The sequence below is a fragment of the Taeniopygia guttata genome, chromosome 4A, assembly GCF_048771995.1.
Source record: "Taeniopygia guttata chromosome 4A, bTaeGut7.mat, whole genome shotgun sequence".
Classification (NCBI taxonomy): Eukaryota; Metazoa; Chordata; class Aves; order Passeriformes; family Estrildidae; genus Taeniopygia; species Taeniopygia guttata.
The window spans coordinates 6,704,250-6,728,521 of NC_133029.1; the positions used below are offsets into that span (position 1 = coordinate 6,704,250).

At 41.5% G+C, this 24,272-nt stretch overlaps 1 protein-coding gene across 1 annotated transcript; it reads right to left on the reverse strand.

Annotated features, from left to right (window-relative positions):
* Window positions 1-1,527: 1,527 nt before the first annotated feature.
* Window positions 1,528-18,054, reverse strand: HPRT1 (hypoxanthine phosphoribosyltransferase 1). Its single transcript, XM_030272526.4, has 9 exons — window positions 17,905-18,054; window positions 15,878-15,984; window positions 14,245-14,428; window positions 10,194-10,259; window positions 9,538-9,555; window positions 7,352-7,434; window positions 4,908-4,954; window positions 3,024-3,100; window positions 1,528-2,410 (listed from the first exon to the last, which is right to left on the reverse strand). The coding sequence occupies exons 1-9, from the start codon at window positions 17,929-17,931 to the stop codon at window positions 2,363-2,365; spliced, it is 657 nt and encodes a 218-aa protein (XP_030128386.1). The 5' UTR covers window positions 17,932-18,054; the 3' UTR covers window positions 1,528-2,362.
* Between the last annotated feature and the right edge of the window lie 6,218 nt (window positions 18,055-24,272).

Consider the following 24,272-nt stretch of genomic DNA (forward strand, 5'->3'; position numbering starts at 1 on the left):
TAAAGCTCTTGTTTAACGTGCAAAGATGTGACTAAACCCCCAGTCTCTTAACCAAAATTACCAAACAAAAAGTAACAATTGCAGTTTCAACATTTTTCAAGTGAGGATTTATCTTCCTTTTGTGCACACACAGCTGCTGTGAAAGGCTGCAGTAGCTAGAACTATTCCAGGAAGGGCAAGGGAGGGGTAACCTTTCATCGAAGCAATTTTCAGACCAACAAAAGCTTTTGAATAAGGAATCTCTCTGTGGTGATGAACTTGATCTGACAAGCACCTATGTGAAGTGAAAAAACCTCAGTGTCTGTTCCACAGCACCTGAAATGTGGGAATATTCAGTGAGGTTTTAGGTACAGACCTTTTCCATCAGACACAGGTGGTGTGGCAGAAGGAGACCTGTGCTGCTGCAGCATCACTCCTGGGGCCAGTGTGGCTCAACAGCATCTTCCCAAATCTCTCCTGTGACCACACAGTCCATGCAAGTCCAACCCCTGCTCCCAACAGACCAGGAATTCCCTGCTCCAGATAAACCCCTTGTTATGACTAACTCAACCCCTCCTCTCTTTCCCAAATCACATCATGTGAGTAATTGTCTTAACCATGACTGGAAAACCTTTCAGGAGACGGAGTATTTCCTCTCCTTGGAGATGCACTGCATATTTTTGCAACAAGTTGCAGGTTCTTGAACAGGCAGATATACAAAGGTGATTTAGGACAAATCCAGAAATATAATCAGACTGTGTAGTGCATTAGAACAAAAGTTCTTTGAAAAAATAACCTACAGTATAATATTGATCAGTGTTCTAATATTTGTTAAAGAGATTCTGATTTACAAATAGATCTCCCAGAAATGTGGCCATTTGATGTGAATTACATTGTGTGAATTCATATTTTAGGTCTGCTATTAATCATTAATCATTAATATTAGGTCAGCTGTAGCTGAGCAGGCTGTGGATGGGCAGTAGTGTGCAGTTCTTGGAAAAGTACAGACATAAACTTCAAAAACAGAGAAAAACTTTCAGAACAGAGTATTTCAATAACTCCATTGTGCATTAGGCACTGAGCCGCAGTAAATCCGAGGATGTGGTGGGAGAATCCACACGGAGAAGTACAAGAACCAAAAAGCACAGAACAGACACAGGTGTGAGCTGGGCTGCCATGATCAGAACTGGATTCCACAGGAACAGAAGTGCTAATGAAACAAACCAAAATGATTACTTACAAAATGCTGTGGTTTTTTGTGCTTGTTTTCCCACATGGGTATGCTTAATGGACACAGAACCTCCACTCTTCATTTTTGCCACGACAGAAACAACTTCAGCTGTTCTCTCTGGAATCTGGTTTGGTTGGAGAATATGCAATTGTTTCAATATCTTCCCACAGCACTTTTATAATCTCTCTCTTAGAGAGGATTACATTAAGCAAAAGCTCTACACAGGTAACAAATGCAGAGTCTGCCTTCACTGTCACAAGCACTTATGAAAAATGAACACTTTAATATACAGAATGAGTGGGATAGATGTGTGGGGCTTATTTTAAAGAGACAGCCTTTATTTAAAGTACTTTGCTTTGTAGATCTTATAAAGTAAACATTACAATACTTATTTTTTTTTTCCCACAAATATATTAAAACTGTTTAAATTTAAAAGGCAATTCCACAAACTGATGGATATTTTTAAAGAAAAAAAAATCTAACAGAAATAGGCAGCTCAACTAAAACTAGATTTTAAACATTCTGTTTTGTCATTCCATCTTTAAAAAAAAGAAAAGAGAAAAACCACACTTTTCACTCAGACTTCCTTTACAGCAATAAGGCAACTCCAGGAGATTTGGATAAGCCCCTTGGAGATTACAGATACTGTAACTGGCTGCTCCTCATGCTTTATTACCACCCAAAGGTGCAACTATCCATTAATCACAATCACATCTGTGCATTAAAATATAAAACTTAAATTACAGATTTAAAAAATATTACTAATAGACTTCCCTATCATAAAATGCTTTACATTTACAGTACTTGAACTATTTCAGTTCTGGGTTGATGAGGTTTAAGCAATTTACCACTGCAAGAGTTAAGACTTGAGCTCACAAACAGCACAACCCAACCAGGGGCAGCAGCGATAGTTGGTAGAGTCGTAGTGCAAATCAAAATAAGGAGTGCAGAACTGCACTAAATTTACATTTCTAAAATACAAATGAACAAGATGAGCTCTCATATTGTACATGCAATAAATTACAGTAAGCACATGGCAATGGGGCTGGGGCATTCTACAAGTGTAGCTGGTGTGCCAGAGCTGAAGCCTGTGAAAGATAGGACTCGGTAAACAAAACATTTCAAAGCTCTGTTGTCACTTGAACTCTGCTTTCATGCTTTGTACTTCTGCTTCCCCGTCTCACTGATCACACAGATATGCTGAAACAAAATAAAATAAAAGTTCCTGTTAGGAAAGTGACCTAAGAGACCGAGGTTTGACATCAATAACAAGCTTCTGAAAGTAACACAAGCATGCTGTACACACTTCAGAAGGAAGAATCTTCTGACACTGTTTATGCAGAAAAACTTAAGCCTTTTTTTGGTCCAAAAATCTCCACATTGCTTTTTTTTCTCCTCTCCTAATTGTCCCACCCAGTGTCTGCTGGGTCTGGTGAGACCCAGATGAAGAGTTAGTGATAAAAATAATAAAATGTGAGCTCTTCTTAACTTCTTCCCAGGTCTCTCTTCTTTAACGCTGACATAACTAAGCAAATGCACTTATTTGTTACAGACACCTGGTGAGACAAGAAACTTCACACAAACTTCACATTATTTCAAAGCTGACAGTTGTGCAGCCTCCACTCTCCATGCAGCAAAATAATTTTTTTTTGTTTTATCAGAGCTCGCTGCTGCCCTGCTGCTCTCAGGCTTGTTCTCATCACTGGAATATGAGGCATGATTTACAGAGCAGGGAGAATGATGTAAGGAGATTTCCCTTCCTTCCTCCTCCCCAGTTTTAAATGGAGAAAAACATGCGGGAGAAATTACTTACGTTCAAATCTCTGAAGTATTCATTGTAATCTAGGGCGTATCCCACAACAAATTTGTCTGGCACTTCAAAGCCAACAACTGAAAAAGACCATAAGTCACCAGAGTGGTAGAAAAAGAACTTCCTAGAGTTCACTAGATCTTTCTACAGAGACAGTATGGAATTTTATAGCTATAGATTGCATCTCATTTTATTTCTTCCACTCTAGTACCCACAGATTAATATTTCAGCTATTTTACAATTTTAACTTACGTTGCTGATTTACCAACTAAAGGAAATTAAATAGATGTATTTATTGGTTCCCACACAGCTGCCTGGTGCTAGTCTGCAAGAAATGAATGGAAGCTCTTAAATTTCCTGACAGGATATTTTTACGAGAATGTAAAATTCCTTGAAAATGTCATCTTGATTTTGCAAATATGTACAGAAGTGCCAATCCTTCCTGGCACTTCCTAGATAACCTGACTTGCCAGTGCAGCAGCGGTGGACTCATGAGCACAACACAAGTCCCATGCACACCACTGGAGCTGCAGGAAGGGTCATTTGCAGGTTTCAGGAACGGGTGTGGGTTGGCTGCTTTAGGTTTGCTTTGGACTTTGGTTTTTTGTGTTTGGTTGTGATTTGTATCTCCCAAAATGTCTGCCTAAAAAGAGGACATCAGCCATTCTAGATTGTCTAAACAGCTCTAGCAGAACACTTTGTCAGGCAGGACTAGTCCACCTTGTCTACACACACTATAAAATGACAAAAAAAATTTAAATTATCTAAAATTTCCAAAGGGCTTTTCCCCATCATGCTAAAATGAAAGACTCCTGAGCAGGAAAGCTGTGTCCTTTCTCTCCCTGGCTACAATGAGGAAAACAGGCAGATAAACTGTGCAGTTAAAATAAAAGCCTGTGGGCACTTTTGGAAAAATTAAGGTGATAATTAGCATTTACTGAACGTCACAAAACAGGGATAAAATGGAGGCCCAGCCATTGCTGCCTTCTTGTCTCCTTCAGAGCTCACATCCTGCTCTGACAGGTTGTTTCTGAGGACAGATGGCAAAAGAAGTCATCTGCTGCAAGATGCTCCAAAGGCACTGTTAGCCCAGCTAAGCCTATAATGGGATCCCAGGAATGAGGGGTGCCCTTGAGTGAGGGGAACACCTCAATGAAGCCTCGAGGTATGGAAAAGCTTCACTTACAGAGCACTGTACAACCTTGGAAAGGAGGAGGAAGAGGATGTGATTCTGCTGCTAAATTCTCCTCACTTCCACAATGAATGGAACAGGAATTTACCCTCTGGAAGAGGGTTAAAACACACAGCCCTGCCCAGAGCAGGAGGAGCTGTCACTCCCACCACTGTCTGCTGTGGATGCTGTTCCTTCACTGACAGTCTTGGGACAGACATGAGAGGACAAGAAGGGAGTCATTCAGATGCTCAGACATAACCAGTGCCAATTTAGACATTTTAACACTGTAAACTTTTATCAGACCTGCTACCCCATGTGGTCCTCCCACATTCTTGGGGACAGCCAAATGGCAGGAGGTAGCTAGGCTAAGGCATACAGATCACTCCCAGAAGTGTCAAAGGTGAATCCAGCAGATTCCATTGATTGCAGCATTTGACTACATGCAAGTTGAGAGAATTTGCACATGACAGAGGTGTAAGCTAGACCAAAATATCAAAGTTTGATTTTCAATATAATAAAAAGTTGCAAATGTTACAAATCCTGATTAACTTTCCAAAATATGTTCCAAATATTTAAATTATCAAAATAAGAGCAAGCTTTATCAAGAATAATTAGTGAAAACCTGTTTGGAACATCCTTGGACTTTGAGCAAAAGGTACACAATAAGCAAACATACTTTTGATAATGAAAAATGGTTGTCAAAAGTCACTTACAGTCTGGCCGGTATCCCACACTTCGAGGAGTTCTTTTCACCAACAAACTGTCAAATAAAATTAATGTACAACTGAAACATGGAAAACCATTACTTTACTGGCATGTACAAAAGATAATAACAAAATCAAAACTTCCTATAATCATGAATGGTTCGCAGCCTAAAGGCTGACTAACAGGTTTGCAAGGAAGGGGCTGGGAGACACTGATCTGGATGGATTTGCACTGTGAAAAGTCACTTAGTGGGACTTTATGTATGTTAGGAACTTCAGGTGCAATTTACCTTGTAAGTAAAGAGGCAACAATCTGGGATGTGGCCCAAGAAAAAAAGCCCAACAAAAGCCTAAATTCTATGAAGGAAAAGTTTAGCTGCTTGAATGTGACCTCAATTGTATTTGCACAACTTGTCCTTAACTGCTTTTCACTGGAAGTACTAATTACCCCCATAAAGAAAATTTAATTGATTCTGATAATCAGAATTAATAGTCAGAAGGGTAAAAAGCAAGGAGATACAGAGCTGGGGGTACTGTGGCAGAGAGAAGTGCCCTGCTAACTTAGTTTGATTTGCTCACTATTCAGCAAAGCACTTCTATCTCTTATGAGACAATCCCATAGGCCTGAGATTTGTCTGGCTGAGGAAAAGAAAAGGTGGTTGGTGGCTGAATGCAAACAGGACCAGCATAACTCTGTACACTAAGCACAGACCCCCTTCCCTCCTGCATCACTCCTGAAGACGTGGCTTCATTTGCCACTTTTGATTTTAAGTTTCTAAAACTTCTGATTGGGAGACTTAATTTTTGAGAATTGGTGTAGAATTTGATCAAAGAAAACCCAAAACTGTGCTGGCATTAGTTCATATCTCCCTACTACAACTACTTAACTGTCTGAAGGAAAATAAATAGAAACCTAAAAAACCCCCAAACCAACCAAAAAAAAACCCCTCAAAAACCGCAACCTAATCAACAACCAAAACATTAACAAAGAAGAAAAGATATATAAGAGAGAGAAGTCAGGCAACTAAGAATGTAAAACCATCTAGAATCATCATGTTTCCCTAGTCAGGTCTTTCTCTGGGCAGACCCAAATTACTGCAGCAGGTTTAAAATACAGGAAATAGGTATTTATATTATATTATATTATATTATATTATATTATATTATATTATATTATATTATATTATATTATATTATATTATATTATATTATATTATATTATATTATATTATATTATATTATATTATATTATATTATATTATATTATATTATATTATATTATATTATATTATATTATATTATATTATATTATATTATTTTTACACTGTAGTGTTACAACACTTTTCAGTGACACATATTTAAAAACTGGCCAGGGAGAAATCCACAACGGCCTCACCTTCAGCAGGTCACCTCCAGATTACCAGGAAGAAGAGCTGTTCTGGTAAGTCCAACAAGTGCTTTGACATTGTTATGGCAACACAAGTGATTAGATATTACACCCAGCTCTGCTTTATCTCTAATCCCCAGCAATCATTATGCTTTTATTAAAAAATACACAACCACAGCATAGCAATGCAACAGGTGCAATTTAAAAAGAAGTAGGAGGAATGTTGATATTGGTTAATAATACAATATCATCCTCAATATTTCTTGTTGGTTGCAAGTTATTTAATTATGAAATGTTTTGAAACAAAATTATTAAAAGTGTAACTAAGTGGAAAAGCCTGGAAGAGCATATGGCTGGGTGACTCTCACAGAATGACCTCTAAAGCTCAGCTGTACTATGCACGTTACACACTCACTCATTCTTGTGTGCAAACTAATTAAATTCCACAAATAAAGAAGGAAAAAAAAAGTCTCCATTGCACAGGTACACCACTGCAGTACAGTGAAGTTGCAGATAGTGGCAGCAGAAACAAACATCTTTGGAGAGACACTACATACGAGTAAGTGACAACCACTAATTATTCTTATTCCCCCTTCTAGTTAAAGTCTACATTTAAGAACTAAATTTGTGCTGAAAATACCTCTATTAACTTGAGAGGGTATTTCTTTTAAGATGAAAATATTTTAATTCTTCTAGATACTTCTAAACTTGGGCTTCAGTGGTAAAAGCTCACAAACCTTACCACAATATGACAGGCAAGAGGTGCTCCAGGCATGCACAAGTTATGCCCTTCTAAAGCACAGGAACTCTTCAGCAATAAGACTGGAGAGAACAGTGTTTCCAATTTCCTTAACATATATATGTGCTCACAGTATGCAAAAGTGCTTTAGAAGTTTAAACAAGTAGTGACTTCAACAGATCACATCACATATGGCTCCTGCAGAAATGTTCCCTCCTGTGTCTCTTCCACAGAAATGTGTTCTATGTTTGTTTTTACTTTTTGGTTTGGGGTTTTTTAAAACCTTCTTAAGGTGAAAACCAGCACAAATAATCATCAAACATTTACCTGGCTACTTTCACCATCTTTGGATTGTACTGTTTAAGGAGAGACAGCAATGTTTTCATTGTTTTACCAGTATCAATTATATCCTGAAAATAAAAACACTCATGTAAGACAGAATATTAACCATGTCAGAGTAGCACTTTCAAGTTTCTACCACCAAAATTGTTCATCCACAGCAGCATGAAAATATGGTAAACTACAGCCTGTAAAAATGCTGACAACCAAATCCAGGTGGCACGAAAGCCAGCACTGGGCTTGCAAAACCACACCGAGTAAAGTGATCAACACACATTAAACAATAGTGCTTAATTGTTCTGGATAACCATGCTTTGGAAGCAGCTGCTGAACAAGCAGTTACTGCAATGACCTGCTTGGCTCCTTCTGGATATTTTATGGCTTGTGCTCCTGGCAGCAATGAGATAACGTTTAATTTGAGTATAATAAGAGTAGTGTTAGTCTTGCTGTTGAGCTCAGTTACAGAGTATTCTACAAGAAGAAAAGCAAAAAGGGAAAACAGGCAGAACAACCCATTACTGCACTTAAAGGAAAAGGAGTACAATCTACTTTACAGAGCCAAGAAATACCTGAAGAAATTACACAGGGAAGTCTGGGTGCAGTTCTGAAGTCCAAAACACACTAAAATAAATTTTGACACAGCATTTTAATCCCATTCACTGCACATATAAACAGAAAGTAAAAAGAGAATATATGGCTTGAAACTGAAGCATCAGAAATGGCCTCCTCATTTGGACTAAACAATCACACCATCTTTAAGAGGGACAGTCCTTGCCCTGGCCTAAAATCAAATCTATTTGAGGTGAAGGAGGCAGAAGTTGAAGATGTACAGGTATATGGATAAAAATCAAAGCTGGTAAATAAATATGCTCTAAGAAAAAAGCAGAACCTATTACTGATTTTCTGCTGTGTGATGAGCTGTTTATTGGAGATGAATCTCCATTTTGTACTGAACTTTTTGGACATTAAAGGGATGCAGTAAAGCCTAGCACTCAATACATTAAATTTACAATAGATGCATTTTATCATTTGACAGTTAAAATGGTGATCAGCAAGTGCTCATATCTGACTGTGTAAGACGAGTCAATGGACAGATGATTCACTAAATAAATAAGAAACTAACCTAATCTGGGGGTTCCATTCATCTGAAATGGAGCAGATACATAATTAAACACATCTGTCTATCTGAAGCAAAATCCACTTCAAAGGACACCACTGATCACACAATGACTGCTGTATATATACTATTTTGGTAGGAATTTTGGAACTGCATGTGCTTCCTGTGGAATAATATAACCTTCCCAAATTAGGAAAATAATACATAGAAACACATTTTATGGGAGGAAACATCCTTTCCTTTGGCTGATGCATCAGTTGCCATAGTTGTTTCTTTGTTTACAAACATGCCATGTCCATATTTGGAGCCTTAACACATTATTAGATTGCCTATCTGCTTTTCCTGCCTACTGCTGCTGCCTCCCCATCCTGAAATTGCCAATTGTACTCAAGGAAAGTGACATTGGCTGCACATTAGCAATGGTGTTCATCAAGACAGGTATGAAAGCAAGAACTAAGCAACAGCACCTACCAGGCAATCAAACTGAGCTGTACTGAACCTGGTATCACCCAGAGAACCATGACAAGCCAGAGAAATGGGAATTCAGCAATTGCAAAATGCCAATTAAGAATTAGCATTCTCTGTGTCACTATTTTCTAAACAAACTTCACACAGGGACACTGGGCTTAGATCTGTTTTTCACATATTTTAGGATATTCACACCAGGAATCTCTACCTCTGCAGTTTAGTTTCCTAACTTGCTGGGATGAACCCAGAAAAATAATATGCTTAGTATAACTTTTTTTTTTCAGGCTTTTTTTTTCAAACAAAACAAAACAAAAAAGGAAAAAATTAGACAAATCTCAGAAAACTAAAATAAAATACAAACCATTTTAGATGGATGTTTTCCTGGTTAAGTACAGCAATTGAACACAATTTGAGAATTCAAAACACAGCTTAGCTCAAATTCAGAGACCACTTGCAAAATTCAGGCCTGAAATCAGAAGCTGGAAACCTTGAAACCAGAAACTGTAGGTTTTCTGGCTTAAGAACAATTTCTATAAGAACTCTTTTACCTGTCACACATTAGAACTTCCAAGTGAAACACAGTACTTACTTCTACGATCAAAACATTCTGGTAGGAAGAAAAGGAAAAACAAATCCATTAGTATCTAGACAACATATAATTTCTTATTAATCTTCATAACTCATTTTCAGTGCACTTAAATATTTGCATCACCATTTATGTATGTTTACATGTGTAACAGCAACTGCTTTGTAGTTTAATGTTTCTGATGCTCTAATAACAATTATCTGAGATTCTTCTCAACAGCTCAAGTTAAGTACAGTCTTTGAATTATTCAGACTTTGAAAATTCTAGACATATGTGAAAGATCAAAACAGAATCTATACAATTCCTATTCTTTTAGAGAAGGGTGTCCTACTGCAGAGGCATGTACAATTCTGTCATACCTACATCTTTACATTAACACACGTCTTAAAAATCACCTGTGTGTGAGGAGAAGGGGAAAGTGATGTGTTCTGACAGAGCAGGAGCAGTGGGGCTTTAACCCCTGACATAGGGCTTAATGATCTCCATAAAATCACTGGAGAAAAGCAGATTCCCAATTTACATTCTCCTATTTCCTCCTCTTGTCTCTGCCTATCATGAGGACCTGTGTTCCTGACGTGGGCTGCACCTTACACATCTCAACAGTATGAATTCCCAGCACTCCTTCAGTGGAACAAACACAGACACACACACAGCTGTACCTTTCCAGTCAAGGTTGAGAGGTCATCTCCCCCAATGACTTTGATATCTCCAGTTGACTGATCATTCTAAGAAAGAGGAGGGTGAACATTTACATGACAAGAATTAGACTGATTTTCTTCTTGCAGTAAATATCAAAACTGTGATGTACACAACCAGTAAATGTTAAAGCTTTCAGAAGCACAGCAACAACAGCATCTCTATGAACAAAGAACTTTAAAGTGCTCAACTTCAAAGATAGTATTTCAGATAAAAGACTGTTTGGCAAGAGATTTGCATCAACGCATATTCTGTGACCATTATATACACATATGTATCTAAAAAGCAAGGATTTACTATGCATTGTCTACAGATACAGAAACAGGAAAAAACTATTTCTGGTTTCCAAGCTACAGGATGCTATATAGCTGGTAATTTACATTTTAAACTTTATGCTTTAGAAAGTCTTACTCCGAATAAGAATAGGCAATCATAAGAAGAATAACCAGCAAACAAGGCACTGATTGCTATGTAGAACAATAAGCTACAAAAATAGCCAGAAAAGCTTATGCTTAGTTTATGGCCAATATTGGTAACAAATCAAATTAGTTCTTATACAATTGAACAGCAGCACAGGTACACTACACTGCATTTTGCTTCAGTAAATCCAAACTGTGATAAAAATGTGAATTAAATGTTAGACAAGAAAGTTAAAAACAGCTGCTAGGATTGCCTCAAATCTTTGCAGTTTATTCAACTCACTCAACTGACTTTAAACCTCAACAGTGTCTAACAGTTCATATTAGATGTCATATGCAGGTGTTAAGTTCCTGAGCAATGAAAGGGTGAAAAAACAGTTAAAGATTTCTCACATTGGTTATAACCAGATTTCCACTGGCAAGAACTTTGTTTAATCATTAAGCAATGTTTTAATGATCTTCAGGAGCCTTATTTCTGAGTTCAGTACTGGAAAGACTTCAATGTTTCATGGTTTAACACACAAGAGTTTTACTGGTTAGCTCTGTTTTCACTGCTTCCCTGTTGTCACTGCTGAAAAACAATGTTTTACAAGACTGTAACTCCTGACTCAAGTGACTCCAAGATCACCTTTTAAAATGGCATTTTAAGTTCCTTACAGTATCTGCTGTAAACTTTGGTTAGCGAAGACCTTTCAGAATACTGCTGTGACCAGAGTTTACCACTTACTCCACTGAAAATCCCTATTTTCACCAGTGACAGTGCAACACATCCACTATCTTTTAAAGGCTGCCCTTCATGACTATCAACATTTGCTCATTTCCATGCTTAAATGCAGGAGACTGATGAAAAGCCATTCTTGTAACACAAACAGAATAAACTGTTTGTCAAGAATACTGAGAACCAGATCTGATCACAAACCCTATCTTAACATTTTTAACAGCTTGCCAGATCCCTAAAATTCATCTGTAAGGACTTGGAAAACTGGAGTTACAAGTTTAATCATAGCTTGGTCATGTCAGTATTCTTAGAAAATTATTTTGAGTGCAGTACAGCATGAATTTTGCATTGCAACACACACACAAAAAAAAAGCTTGTAAATATTAAATTATCAGTTTGACAAGAATAGAACTTCAATTACATAAATTACAGAACCATTAAAAAGTTCATCTGCTTCATTTATGTGACCAGGATATTTTTAACATCTTTTATCCAGTCTGTAAAGGCAGGCAGCATGATCCAGTAATCACGTCCAGAGACAGCAACAAGAGAGCTGAAAGCTCCACTTTCAAATGCCCATTACAGTTTGTGATGATTTTCACACCACTGAACACAGATCTCTTCATGTAGCAAAGCACAGATCAAAACTACAGAGCAGATTTAGCACTCTGACACTATTTCTGATGGAAGACCCAGTCAAGCTGTTACATGCACATCCAGGACAGGATAATCTTATCCAGTCTATCAAATTATGCAATCTAAAGGACCTAAATTTGGGTATTAATAACCACCTAAGAGAGTCTACAGAACAGAAATGCTCATAAATATTGTAGTGGAGGCATCACATAAAAGCAGCTCCTCACTCATCCAGAACAAGAAAACATTATTTTATAGAACTGCCTGACAAAATCAAAAACCCTCAAGCAAACACCTCAAGGAAAATGTCTGGCTTCAACAGCTTTCTGTCAACATTTCTCTCTTTTCTCCTTATTTATTGTTTCTATAGTAAAAAACATAATTGTAATCACCATAAAACCTACTTTGCTGCTCACTCCCCTATTAATATCAAGGCACTGTAGTTCTGAGTGGGAATAAACAAAAACAACTAGCAAAGAAATGAACCAAAACACACCTAGGACACCAGGTAAAAGTCAGCCTTGCTTTTTAGCAGAGACTTTTTTTCAGATGTTTCAAACTATTTCTCCAGTATTTTTTCTGAGTTAGAAAGTAGAGAGCATGAAGTGTGTAGTCTTTGTACTGATCCTTTAAACAAGATAAGTAAATTATTGGAAGTGTTCCTAAGCGGAGAAAGCAGAAGTGACACAATTTCAACTCCAAGAAAAAACAGGTGGAAGTCATAATATCCTATTATTTAAGCTACTATTCTGTAATACAGTTGTTCAGTTTTCTGCAGCTTTTATAGGCAGAATATATGGGCATGTGGGGTCTTTGGGGTGAAGTGGACTTGAGGAGGAGCCTCCCCTTTTGGGAGGTAAAGCAGAAAAGAGGCTCAGACTGCTCTCCCTCACTGATTTTAACACAGTGCACAAGCACAAAGTGCCTTGTGAGATACAACCAGAGGCTGGCAGCCCTTCTGCTCAGCTCTGCACTCTCATTAAAGCACATAACTGAATTATTGCCTTGTGCTCTGCAAACCTGAGTGTGGTCTCCAGGTAACCCCTGGGCAGGCAGCTCTGTGTGTGTGCCTCGGGCAGCCAGGGCTGCTTGTCCTGCAGAAGGACCAAAGTCCCATGCAGTTCTTGGCTTTGTCATGACACTTTAATGGAGAGCTTGATAGGAATCACGGATTTATCAAGTTCTGCAACAGCCCAGACTAAGTCTGTAAATAATCACATCTTGGGTTTCACAATTGAATGAAATAAAATATGAGAGTGATTTTTTTCAATTCAGTTATCTGTATTTTTCTGCTGGAATAGGGAGTGGTCTACAGCTGTGACAAGTAACCCTGACTTCAATTCAAAGCTGCTGATAAAGACCAAACAGCATAACATAGTGAAACAACGTATTCAAACACTCTAAACTGAAACAAAAAAGTCATTATTTACATCTTATAGACGTAGGGAAAAAATAATAAATTTCTGAAATCCCAAAAACATGAGACTTGGCTGTCAGTAAGCTGGAAATCATACTGTGCTGACAAATACCTGCTTCTTCCCCTGACCTGCACAACATAACCCTAAGCTTCCTTCTGGAAAACCTAAAAGTTACCTCATGTTACAGCATGTTCTGTTTCCCTACAAAGTTGAATACTTGTGTTCAGAATCAAAAGAAATTCTTTCCCTAAAAATCTAAACCCAAGGCAGCCTATGCCTTGTCTTGAAAATGTAATGTCATATTCAGAGGCTATTAATCACGAATCTAGGTTTATGTATCTAGAGTTTCCTCATGGCCAAATATAACTAATTTTGCTCATTGTTTGGTTCATCACAACAAAACTGAGATAGGGAACCATTTCTGCAGCTTTCAAGTCATCCTGTCCAAAAATGATGTCTGGGCCATATAAAAACTCTCAGAATTATTTTTTTTTAATAACAGTTGCAGGAGAATTCTCTGTACCAGTCTAGAGCCACAGCTTTAGAGATGGGGTAGAGGGCAGAGAGGAAATTGTTGAACAAGTAAAAGACACGTAAAGGGTCTCTCCTCAGCTAATGATTTTACTGGGGTGAGGAGATATCAAGGTCTAAAAGGAAACACATTATATAAGGTAGAGAAAAAGTAAATTGGCTTGTGACTCTTAATTCCCTTAATTATTTGTTTAATATTAGCATATTAGGGCAGTAACAATATTAAACCACCTCTGTTAATAATTTGTAGTCAACTTAGCTAAAAATTGCACAGTACTGCATAGATACTTACACAATAACTCTTCAACCTAATGAAGTCGACTGTCATGGGGATTGATTTGTCACTGTTTCTGTTCAGGGCTTTGATGTAGTCTAATAAATCAGCAAAAAATTTATAGCCACCCTTGAGTACACAGAGTGCCACAATGTGGTGTCCTCCCATCCCCTTCATAATTTCTCGTGCCAGTCTCTCCGTCCTAAACAAAACCAAGGAAGAGTGAGCTGTCACAACATTTCACTTGTCCATCACAGCAGCAGCGTTTGATACTCCTAGCAGCAGCAAACACACACAGCAAACTTGGAAACACATTTTGTTTGCACATATTTGCCCACCACTTCGGTCGCTTTTACACCTTCTTGGTCAACAAAGTTTTGCTTTTCAAGGTTAATCCAACAGTAGCACTGCCAAATGCGCTTGTTTTCCTGCATCACAGGCAGCCAAAGCAAACCTTAACAGCCTGAAACTGTTTCCCTGTCAGATAAGAGACATGAAGGTGTCTTTTCTCCTTCCAAAGACAGGTTCAGCTTCCATGCAAAGAGCAATGTAAGCTAACACAACCCCAAAGGCACCAGCTGACGAGCAAGAAAACTCTCAAATTGTAAAGTGAAGAGTTTATGAAAATTTGCCAAATCAGAAGGACAGAAATTTGTCCTGAAAGCAGAATACAATACCAGCAAGGCAGAGCAAGAGAACGCTGCACTGTTTTTCTGCAATAATTGTTTCTAAATTTATTTTGCCATTTATTTTAGAAAGCATGGTCTGCATTTACTGTGTGCTAGCTGACAGCAGGTTTCTCACAGAAAGCCATTATAAACGTTACGTCAATTCCTTAATGACATCTACTTTGTCCAATTTTTTCCTCTATATGGACTTCCAGTGTAAAGTTTTAATATTTAAAAAGAACAAATTTTAATAGGGATTTTCATTGTATCTAGTCAAACAGAACAATGCAAAATCTAAATACAATCCTAGTCACAAGATCCCCTGGAAGACCCATCAAGCACCACTCATAAAAGGCTTAAATTCACTGAATTTGTTGTTCATTCTCACAAAGAAAATTGGCAACTTTCAACCACAAAGAAAAACAAAAATGTCTTGTATGCTTATGAACACATGTCTGATCATACAAGATAAAACTTGCACAGCACATCAAAGATTTTATCAACCACAAAAGTGACAGATTGATATTTGCAGAGAATAAAGTCTTTCTTGGAAGGCAGGAGAAAGTTGGACTTATTTATCTAGCACATCAACATGAGAGAGTCTAAAATGATGTGATTAATAATTTAATTTTATTAATATCTTATGGATGGTCAAGAGTCTATATTTTCAGACTGAACTGACACAACAAAACAATTCCTAGTTAGATTTTAAAAAGGTAAAACATCAAAGAAACACTGGAAAGACAGTCCTAAGTTGCTATATACTAAAAAATTTTGCTTGAGAATTATGACCAATTTTCAAAGAATAGCATGACTGCAAATGTACAAACTCTCAGAAGCCAAAATAAAAAGAGATTAATTGCTCATTTAAGTCTCTAATTTAAATGTAATCTATTTAGACAGTCTCCAAGCAGCAAAATTATCACTGGAAGATGTTTATTCCAGTTTCATGCAATCAGTGTACTGTCTGAAGTCAAACAAACCTGTCCATGATGAGCCCATGAGGAATATAGACTTTTTCCAAATCATCTGCATAATGTTTAGGTATGCAGAACAAATCCAGGTCGTAACCTTGTTCATCGTCGCCAATCTGAAAAGAAAATTAGGTGAGATTTCTACTAAGCTTTATAGTAAGTCTGTGCTGAGAAACTTCACGTCCTTTGCTTTATTGATAAAAACTATCAAAGCCACAATGCTCATCAGAACCACCTTACTTTCCCCCTCTCTAAAAACATCAGTCACACCGAACACAGAGTAAAATGTAATCTAACAGTTGACAAGAGTTACTTGAAATATCGTGAGTTGTTATGCAATGCAGTGTGTGAAAGAAAGTCCTACAACATTCTCCTCCAGTGGAGAGCAGGAAACTTAAGTTACTACACCTCAGTGAAACTCTATATTCCATTACAAAAATCATCAAGCTTTTTAACCCCTTTGATTTTCCTAGTGTAATGCAAAACCTGCATCTGCAATTCAGCAAGCAGAGATTCTGACATGGACACCTTCCAAATCTCCACAACACTCAATCACAACAAAACACACGAGCCAGTTTGCAGGACAAGGCAAGAGAGCTACATGAGTCTGACAGTTTATGCTGCTGGGAAACAACTCTGCTCCAACCACCGTTTCCAAAATGGAGAGGTTCAAGATTATTCAGAATCTGAAATTAAACCTTTCAGCAACCTGTTCCACATGGGCAAACTCCCTGATGGAACAGCCTGCAACACTGGCAAGTGTATATTAATTAGGACAAGGGATTAGCAAACATACCTAATGATACTGAACGCTGCTGAGGTTCAGGGCACACTGTTACATCAAACAGAGCCTTCCTTGAACCCTAACCCTGCTGCAGCTTGAAAATGATGTGGTTTGCAATTACTTCCCTCTCTGATTATGTAGCTGAACATTATCATGTGCAAAAGAATTTCAGAGGGAAAACAGAAGGTTAGTGCTGACAGTTCACCAGGGCAGGCATTTTAAGTATTCATTTTTGCTATTAGAACCCTTGCAGGATTCAAATCTTATTTTAATGCCTGTGGAAACACTTACCTGGCCAGTGGTCTGACAACTGTTTACACGGGAGTTTTGTTGATTAATCTTTAATGAGTATTTAATCTGAGGAATTTAATTATTATTTCACCCTCCCATCCAAAACTGACCCTGTGTGAGCTACACACACGCAGCTCAAGCTCATGGTCCCTGCAGTCCACAGGGACTTATTTTTAAGAAATTGTAAGAAACAAGGCAGGTCCTTCCCAAAACTCATGGTGTTTTTCGTTGGTCAGACCCATCGTTATAACCAGAGTGTCTACTAAACCTTCCGTTCTGCACTGGCAGGGAATGGACCCTTCCTTACAGGTTTCATCAGGTTTTTTTATGGACTGCAGGGATTTACTGCCGCAACCTCGCGGCCGTCACAGCACCCGGCCGTAAGACAGCGCACGCACTTCATCAGCACCGGCACTTGCTTTAAAACGATAAATAAAAATGAGCAGTAAGAGCCTTAGCTCTTAATGCGGCAATTACACAGAAATATCAAGGATGCTGCTCCTGCAGAAGCAGAGCCAGCTCACACACGTGCGGCTCTCCCGACCACAGCCTCCCGCACGCCGGGAACAGCAACAGGAATAGGAAGTTGTGCCGTGCTGAGGGAAGTTCTTCCACCTTCGCTCCGGAGGCGCCAGCGCCGGCTCTGCCCGCCGCCCTCGGCTCCGGCCCCTCGGCCCCGCGGCCGGCCCGGGAAGGGACGCGCCGGCCGGGGCAGGGAGGGCAGGACGGACACCCGGGCCCGGCGCCGGGAGGCCGGGGCTGCCCTCAAGGTGACTCCGCGGGGCGGCGGCTCCCCGCGCCGAGGGACGCGGCACGGCACGACACGACACACGATACGCCACGCCACGCCACCCCTCGCGCTGCCTCACAGATCACCGTATTGCCGGGGCGGGCGGGGGACAGCGGAGCGGCCCCGGCGCTCAGCATCCCCCGTCCCGCGAGCGGCAGCCCCCGCACTCACCACGATGCAGGGGCTGGGGGTCGCCATGGAGCGCGGCCCGGCCGGCGGCGGCGGCGGGCGGCTCGGAGCGGCGGCGGCGGGCGCTGAGAGCGACAGGAGCGACAGGAGCGACAGGAGCGGCGGCCGTAGCGGCGGCGGTAGCGGCGGGCTCTGGGAGCGGGAGGCGCCGCGACCGCTGCGGCCCCGGCGCCGCCTCCGCGCCCTCCGCGCTCCCCGCCCTCAACATGGCCGCTGCCAGCGCCGAGCGGCGGCCCCGGGGCGCGGGCGGAGGGACGGGGGAGCGGGGACACATCACCGGGAGTGTTCCCTCGGTGCGGCTGGCCCCATCCCAGCAGGGTGCAGGTGTCTCCCCCGTGCTGTCCCACGTCCCTATTCCGTGTCCTGAGTTGAGCCTCCCCTCCCACAGCCCGCTTTGCGTTGCCCGTCCCCTCAGGATGACATGGGAAGGTGACAGTGCTGTGTCCAGTTCTGGGTTCAGGGAGGACACTGAGGTGCTGGACCGGGTCCAGAGAAGGGCAGAACTGGGTGAAGCACCTGGAGCACAGGTGCGATGAGAGCTCTGGAGGGAGCTGGGGGTGTTTGGCCTGGAGAAAAGGGCGCTCAGGGAGGACCTTGCTGCTCTGTGCAGCTCCTGACAGGAGGCTGAAGCCGGGTGAGGGTCGGGCTCTTCCCCGGGGAACCAGCCACAGGACAAGGGGATAAGGTGTTAACTGTGCCAGGGGAGGTTTAGGTTGGACATCAGGAAGAATTTATTCACAGAAAGGGTGATTAGGCTTTGGAACGGGCTGCCCGTGGAGGCGGTCACCGTTCCTGGAGGTGTTTAAGCAAAGACTGAACGTGGCACTCGGTGCCCTTGTCTGGTTGGCAAAGTGGTGTTGGGCCATCGGTTGGACTTGAAGATCTCGGAGGTTTTTTCCAACCTTTGATTCTGTGCTTCTGTGACTCCTGATGTCTGGGAGAACAGGGTGGGTAACTGCTGTCCTTCCAGAGCCAGGCACAGAGATGCACATCCATCAGGTGTTCATGTCCATGGAGGGGCTCCACAGACAGAAGTAAAATTATAAAAAAGCATGGATAGTTCCACTGGTCTCAAATGAGAGAAAGAAAAATAAGTACCAACTTCTCCTGTAGGAAAAATTGTCCTTAGTGGACAATAAGGACAATTAAGGACAATACAACAGTGCAAATGGAAATTTGTGATTTCTTGTATCATGCAGCAGCTAAAGACTTTCCCCCTCTTTTTCTAAGGGGTGGAAATGAGGTTTTATTTTATGGTGCATGACATCGTGGTGTCAATAAAAGGATAATGATTCTTAAAAATAACTTTATTCATAAAGAACTGTAGCAATCACCGTCTGAATATGCATCTAGCATTACTACTGTTGGCTCAATATCAATGTCTGCCATTAAAAGTAGCACCCAACAGCACCTTTCAGATGACATGCAGAAGTTGTTGGCTTGACTTCCGTGTGGCTTCTCCCCACCAAACAAAACCACTAGTCCTGTTTTGCCCTTCTGGATGAGCAATTTCTTTGTTCCTCCTGCCAAACAGCACATTCCTGGATCCAAAGCATTTCTGATCCCACTGGCACCCCATTATGGATGGAAAAACAGATTTACAAAAGCAAAGGTATTTGCTGATACGACAGGAAGTTGGTGAGCTGAGATCAACACCAGATTTAGAAGATGACCAGTTTTGCTCTTGCTGTTTATGAGGCCACTGAGGCTTGCAGGGCAGGGTGAGGGAGGGGATTCAGAGGTACCTGGGAGCTGCACATTTTCTGTCTAGATGATGCATAAGGTCAGAAAACCAAAATTTTGATTTCTCTGGTATGCACAGCTTTTACAAGGCAAAATAATGTAATAAATGTGCAGAGTATTTTGTCTCTGAGTAGACTCTTAATTTCATAACTACTTTGTCCTCTGCTGCCAGTCAGGCATATCTCAGTGCTCAGGCCCAGTGAACCATGACCAGCGTAAGCACCAGTTGAAAATAATTTTATGAATAGATTTTTAAAAACCTTTCTTACTGACCATGTGTCCCCAGTGGTGGGGTACCTGGAGGTAGCAACTGAGTATTCACCTTTTGGAAGCACCTGAAATGGTGTGCACTGGGTCAGATCTTCAGGTCAGTGCCCATTCACCAATTCCCCGCTCTTCTCCCCATTTTTCCCTCCCAGCTTTGACATTGCTGCTGGGTGACTCACAGGGAATCAGCAGAATTTCTCTGCTGGTTTTGTTTCACAAAACAAGTCTCCTAAAAAAAACAAAGAGTACAATAAATTTTCAGCAGATTAACTAGACCAGCAGGACTCTGTTATGACCAGAAATTTGTGCAGACAAAATGGGGGAAAATTAAGAATTCCAGGGATATCAACCCAGTCCTGAGAGGAGCACCACCATTTTTAATCAAGAGGAAAACCAAAATTAAATATCTGATTAAATTATATAGAGATAGAGAGCATTCACTAGAATATGAATTTAGTGCACAAACATCCCATCTTCTTCATGGCTTCAAAGACATCTTTCCACTCTGACTAGAAATTTAAATAGCATATAATTATTTTTCTAGCCAAATGTTTTGAATGGGAGAGGAAGCCAGATGTACCAAAACATTATTTAAAAAGAGACACACCCTTCCTAAGAAATATGGAATAGATGTTGTTGATTGCAAAATACCTTTTAAAATCATGTTCTTGTTCTTTGTCTTGTTGATTCCTGCAAAAATTTGTCATCACAGTGGTTGTCAGTGCTGACAGTCTCCATGGATTTTGGAAAGTGGTGCCTGTCTACTTATTGGTTTCAAGACTGGGTATATACTGGATGGTGAGAGTTTATCAAGTTTTCTCTCCCTGCCCAGATAAGTGTCAATTTACTTACCAAAACTAAGATAAGCAAAACATCTGAACTAACGTACTTCTCTGGAGCTGTAGATAACTTCCCTTTTTCACTAAAAAGGTTGCCACAGTCCAGGATGGACGTTGGGGGAATGACAGACATTTGGTCTTTATTCAGTAGTGCAAGGACCGGTCAGTGGCACAAAAATTACACAAATAGTACGAAACACTCAGCAGCAGCTGTTCAAAAACTGAACCGTCCTGAGAAATGCAGCCCTGATTGCTGTTTGGTGCTCTTTGGACTGGTATTTCTGGCATTTATGAGGTTCCATTTGCAAACACCCGTTAAGAATTGTCCCCGCAGCCCTGGCTCGGCAGGCCCCGACAGCAGCGGCTGTGTCACAGCGGAGCGGAGGGGCCTTGGCACCGCAGCCCTGCCCCGCTGCGAGGGCCAGCTCCACCGAGGGCCCACAGAAACGGCTGCAAGGATTGCTGAAAGTGGCACTAAACAAGCAAAGGCAGATCCACTCACTGAACTAGGGCATGGGCTCAGCATGGCCTCACAGCCCTGTGCTGTGGGGCTTGTGCCCACAGAGGCACCCGAGACTTTGGTAGCCCAAGCCCCACGGCTGTGACTGAGCACACGTGTGGTGAACCTTCCCCCAGCAGCTCGGGGGTCGGGGCTTGCTCCTCTCCCTGTTCTCCAGAGACCTTGTTCCCTGGCACAGGAGAGCTGTGAGAAGTGGCTTGGATGGAGAGGAGGGCATACCTGAAATCCAGAGAGTTGCCCAAAGGACATTGTGTTTGTTTGAACCTGTCCTAATGCAAGGGTTGAAGCCTGAGCAATGAAACTACTAGGAAAGCATATTTCTTTTTTCTTGTTGGAAACGGGTGTTTTCTGAGCTCAGCTTGACTCACTGGATGGTGTGTTCTGATGGAGTTGCTGACTGAGTAAGAAAATAAGAAAGTTCTTAAATACAACCACAGTTCAGCACCAGCTGCAGGGCCACTTTGAGAGCTGCAGCCCCAACCCTTTGCTGCAGGAGCACCATCCCCAGGCGAGGGGACACCAGTGTTTATCAGCCACTGTCACATGGTGCTGCAAGCCCGTAAAGCCCAGGCTGACCTCCTTCCACTCCTCCCACACCTCCACTGCCTGCAGCACAGCCCTTCCCGCCCTCAAGGAGTCACCTGAGGTCCCCAGCAATTCCTCTGAGCAGCAAAGCAGAACAAAGAGCAGGGCCATGGAAGTTACAACAATCAGATTCTTTTCTCTGCTCTACAGGAAGGAATAGTCAGAGGTTCCCTTTCTCCAAGGGAACCTTCTCTGCTCCCCTCATTCAGCAGCACATATATCAACAAGATACCTGGGTGACCCAAAAGATTCTGTGTGGGACATTTCAGTGTAAACTCTACCAAAATTAATGTAACTGATGGCAGCCATGTTACCTTGCTGGTTTTCTCAAAATTAAATGGTCTCTAGAACACAGGGGAGGACAGATGTCCACATTGCAACATGCACATGCAGCAAACTCCCAGGAGTAAAATTACTTCTGGGAGATAGGTTGTGCATGGGAAGTGCTCTTGCTCTTAGTGCGGCAGCTTATTTTAGCCAACAACTTAGTTAACACAGCCTCAGTTTTTGTGGCATGAACCAAGAGACCAAGGGAACCCTGCAGCAGGACTTCAGCCGGGGAAATCTGCACTGGAAGCTCATTTGCACACACCTTCCACTGAAGCCTGAGGGAAGGCTGGACTACTCCAAATGCAGGAGGTTGGTGCTGGCAGGTCCTCCCACTAGGGCAGGGCAATTGAGGGAGAGCTGTGGGGTTCTCCCCATTGCTCACTTGTTCCAGAGGAGTGAACAGGTTTATCTGCTTCCACCAGGCACCTGAGTGCAGGAGCTGCCTGCAAACTTGCAGGAGCATTTCTAAAAAGCTGTAAAACACTTGCTGTGTCCTGTGTCTGAGAAGAGGTGTCTGCACAGCCACACACAGCTGAGCCAGGTGTAAGGATTGCTTAAACAAAACCCAAACCCGGAGCCTGTTGACACCAGCAGTGTCCAACAGGCATGAGGACAGAAATCTGAGAGCAGGCAGGAGGCAGTGGCAAGGCTGTTTGAGTACCAGGGGAGAAGGAAGAGGAAGAGCAGCACAGAGCACAGCCAGCAGCCTGATCAGGTAACTCGCTGACGAGACAGAAGGGCTGCACACGCCAGGCCTGGCGGATCCAGCTGGCTCTGCCTCAATGCACACTAAGCATCAGGTGTCAGGGCTCACATGCCAAGGCCCCTGCCTCCCATGCAGATCCTGGCAGCCATTCAAATATCTCAGAAATCCTCTCTGGGCAGATTACAAGGGAAGATGAGACACAAACACCAGGCCAGGAGGGAGCTGCACTTCAGGACTCCCCTCGCCTTTGCAAGTCTTGAGCTGTGTGGTACGAGCTGGCAAGATTGTAATTCAGATCCTCAAATATGAAGTGCTGTTCTAGGAGCAAAACCTGATCTGAATCTGGATTTGTCTTAAGGGTGCAAGACTGCGTGAGATGCCTGGCAAGGACAGAGTCAAATAGCTCAGTTGAAGAATGCTTTTAGAACTCAGTTTATATTTAAAAGGGAAAATAAATGAATTTTTAGAGCACCAAGCTAAACCAGGCAGCAGGAGCTACAATTCTTGCTGTTACCCATCCAGAATCCTGCTTGAACCAGTAGATAACACCTTCAGAAATCTATCCTCAAAAAGTCCCATGAAACAGGGGTGGGAAGGGGGAGAACCGCTCTCAAAGGACTGCCAGACCCCATAGCACTGAGAGAAAACAACCTTTTTTCTGAGACAGAGAAAACAGGACCTCACCTGAGCCCTCCCTCCAGACAGCTAGAAAGCTGAAGGTCCCAGAAAAAGAAATAGGCTTGATAATTTTTAAAGCTGGCTAGCTGCAGACACTGACCCGACTTAGTGAACATGTTTGCAGAACAGAGCATGTGTACCTGTGGCTGCGGAAATATAACATATCATAAAGTGCCCAACAGAGATGACAATGGGAGAGTTTTGCTCCAAATAACACTTTTTTTTTGCCTAACCTCTGTTCTTATCTCTTAACTGAAATCCATTCCTCAAATTGCAAATCTGTGATATCTGATGGGCTAATACAAGTTTTACACAGTGACAGCATCAAGAGTTTTTAAATTTACCAAGGCTTATCAAAGTCTCAGGTTGCTTGGTTACTTCAGAGCCTGGAAAAGTTTTCCAAAACTCAGTTCCCTGCTGGTGTAAATATTGTTTGGCAGCATCAGAAAAGCTTTCCAAGGGGAAGTGAGACAGACTGGAGCTCCTGTCTCTTTCAACTCCAGCCAAATGCATCTTAAATTACAAACTTGGACTGGTGTGGTCCTGCTCTTGATGAGAGTTTAAAGAGAATGTAAAACACAATGACACTGATCTTCTGTTTAATTGACACACAAACCAGATAATTGGATACAGAGGATTAAAATAAAAACTGAGTAGTTGATAATACAAAGTTGAGAGAGAA

Coding starts and splice junctions, on each gene's coding strand:
- HPRT1 (XM_030272526.4), bottom strand. CDS start 17,931: ATGGCGACCCCCAGCCCCTGCATCGTG. Junction 15,985..17,904: donor CCCCCAGCCCCTGCATCGTG/GTGAGTGCGGGG, acceptor TTTTCTTTTCAG/ATTGGCGACGATGAACAAGG. Junction 10,260..14,244: donor TTAGGTTGAAGAGTTATTGT/GTAAGTATCTAT, acceptor CCTCTTTCTTAG/AATGATCAGTCAACTGGAGA.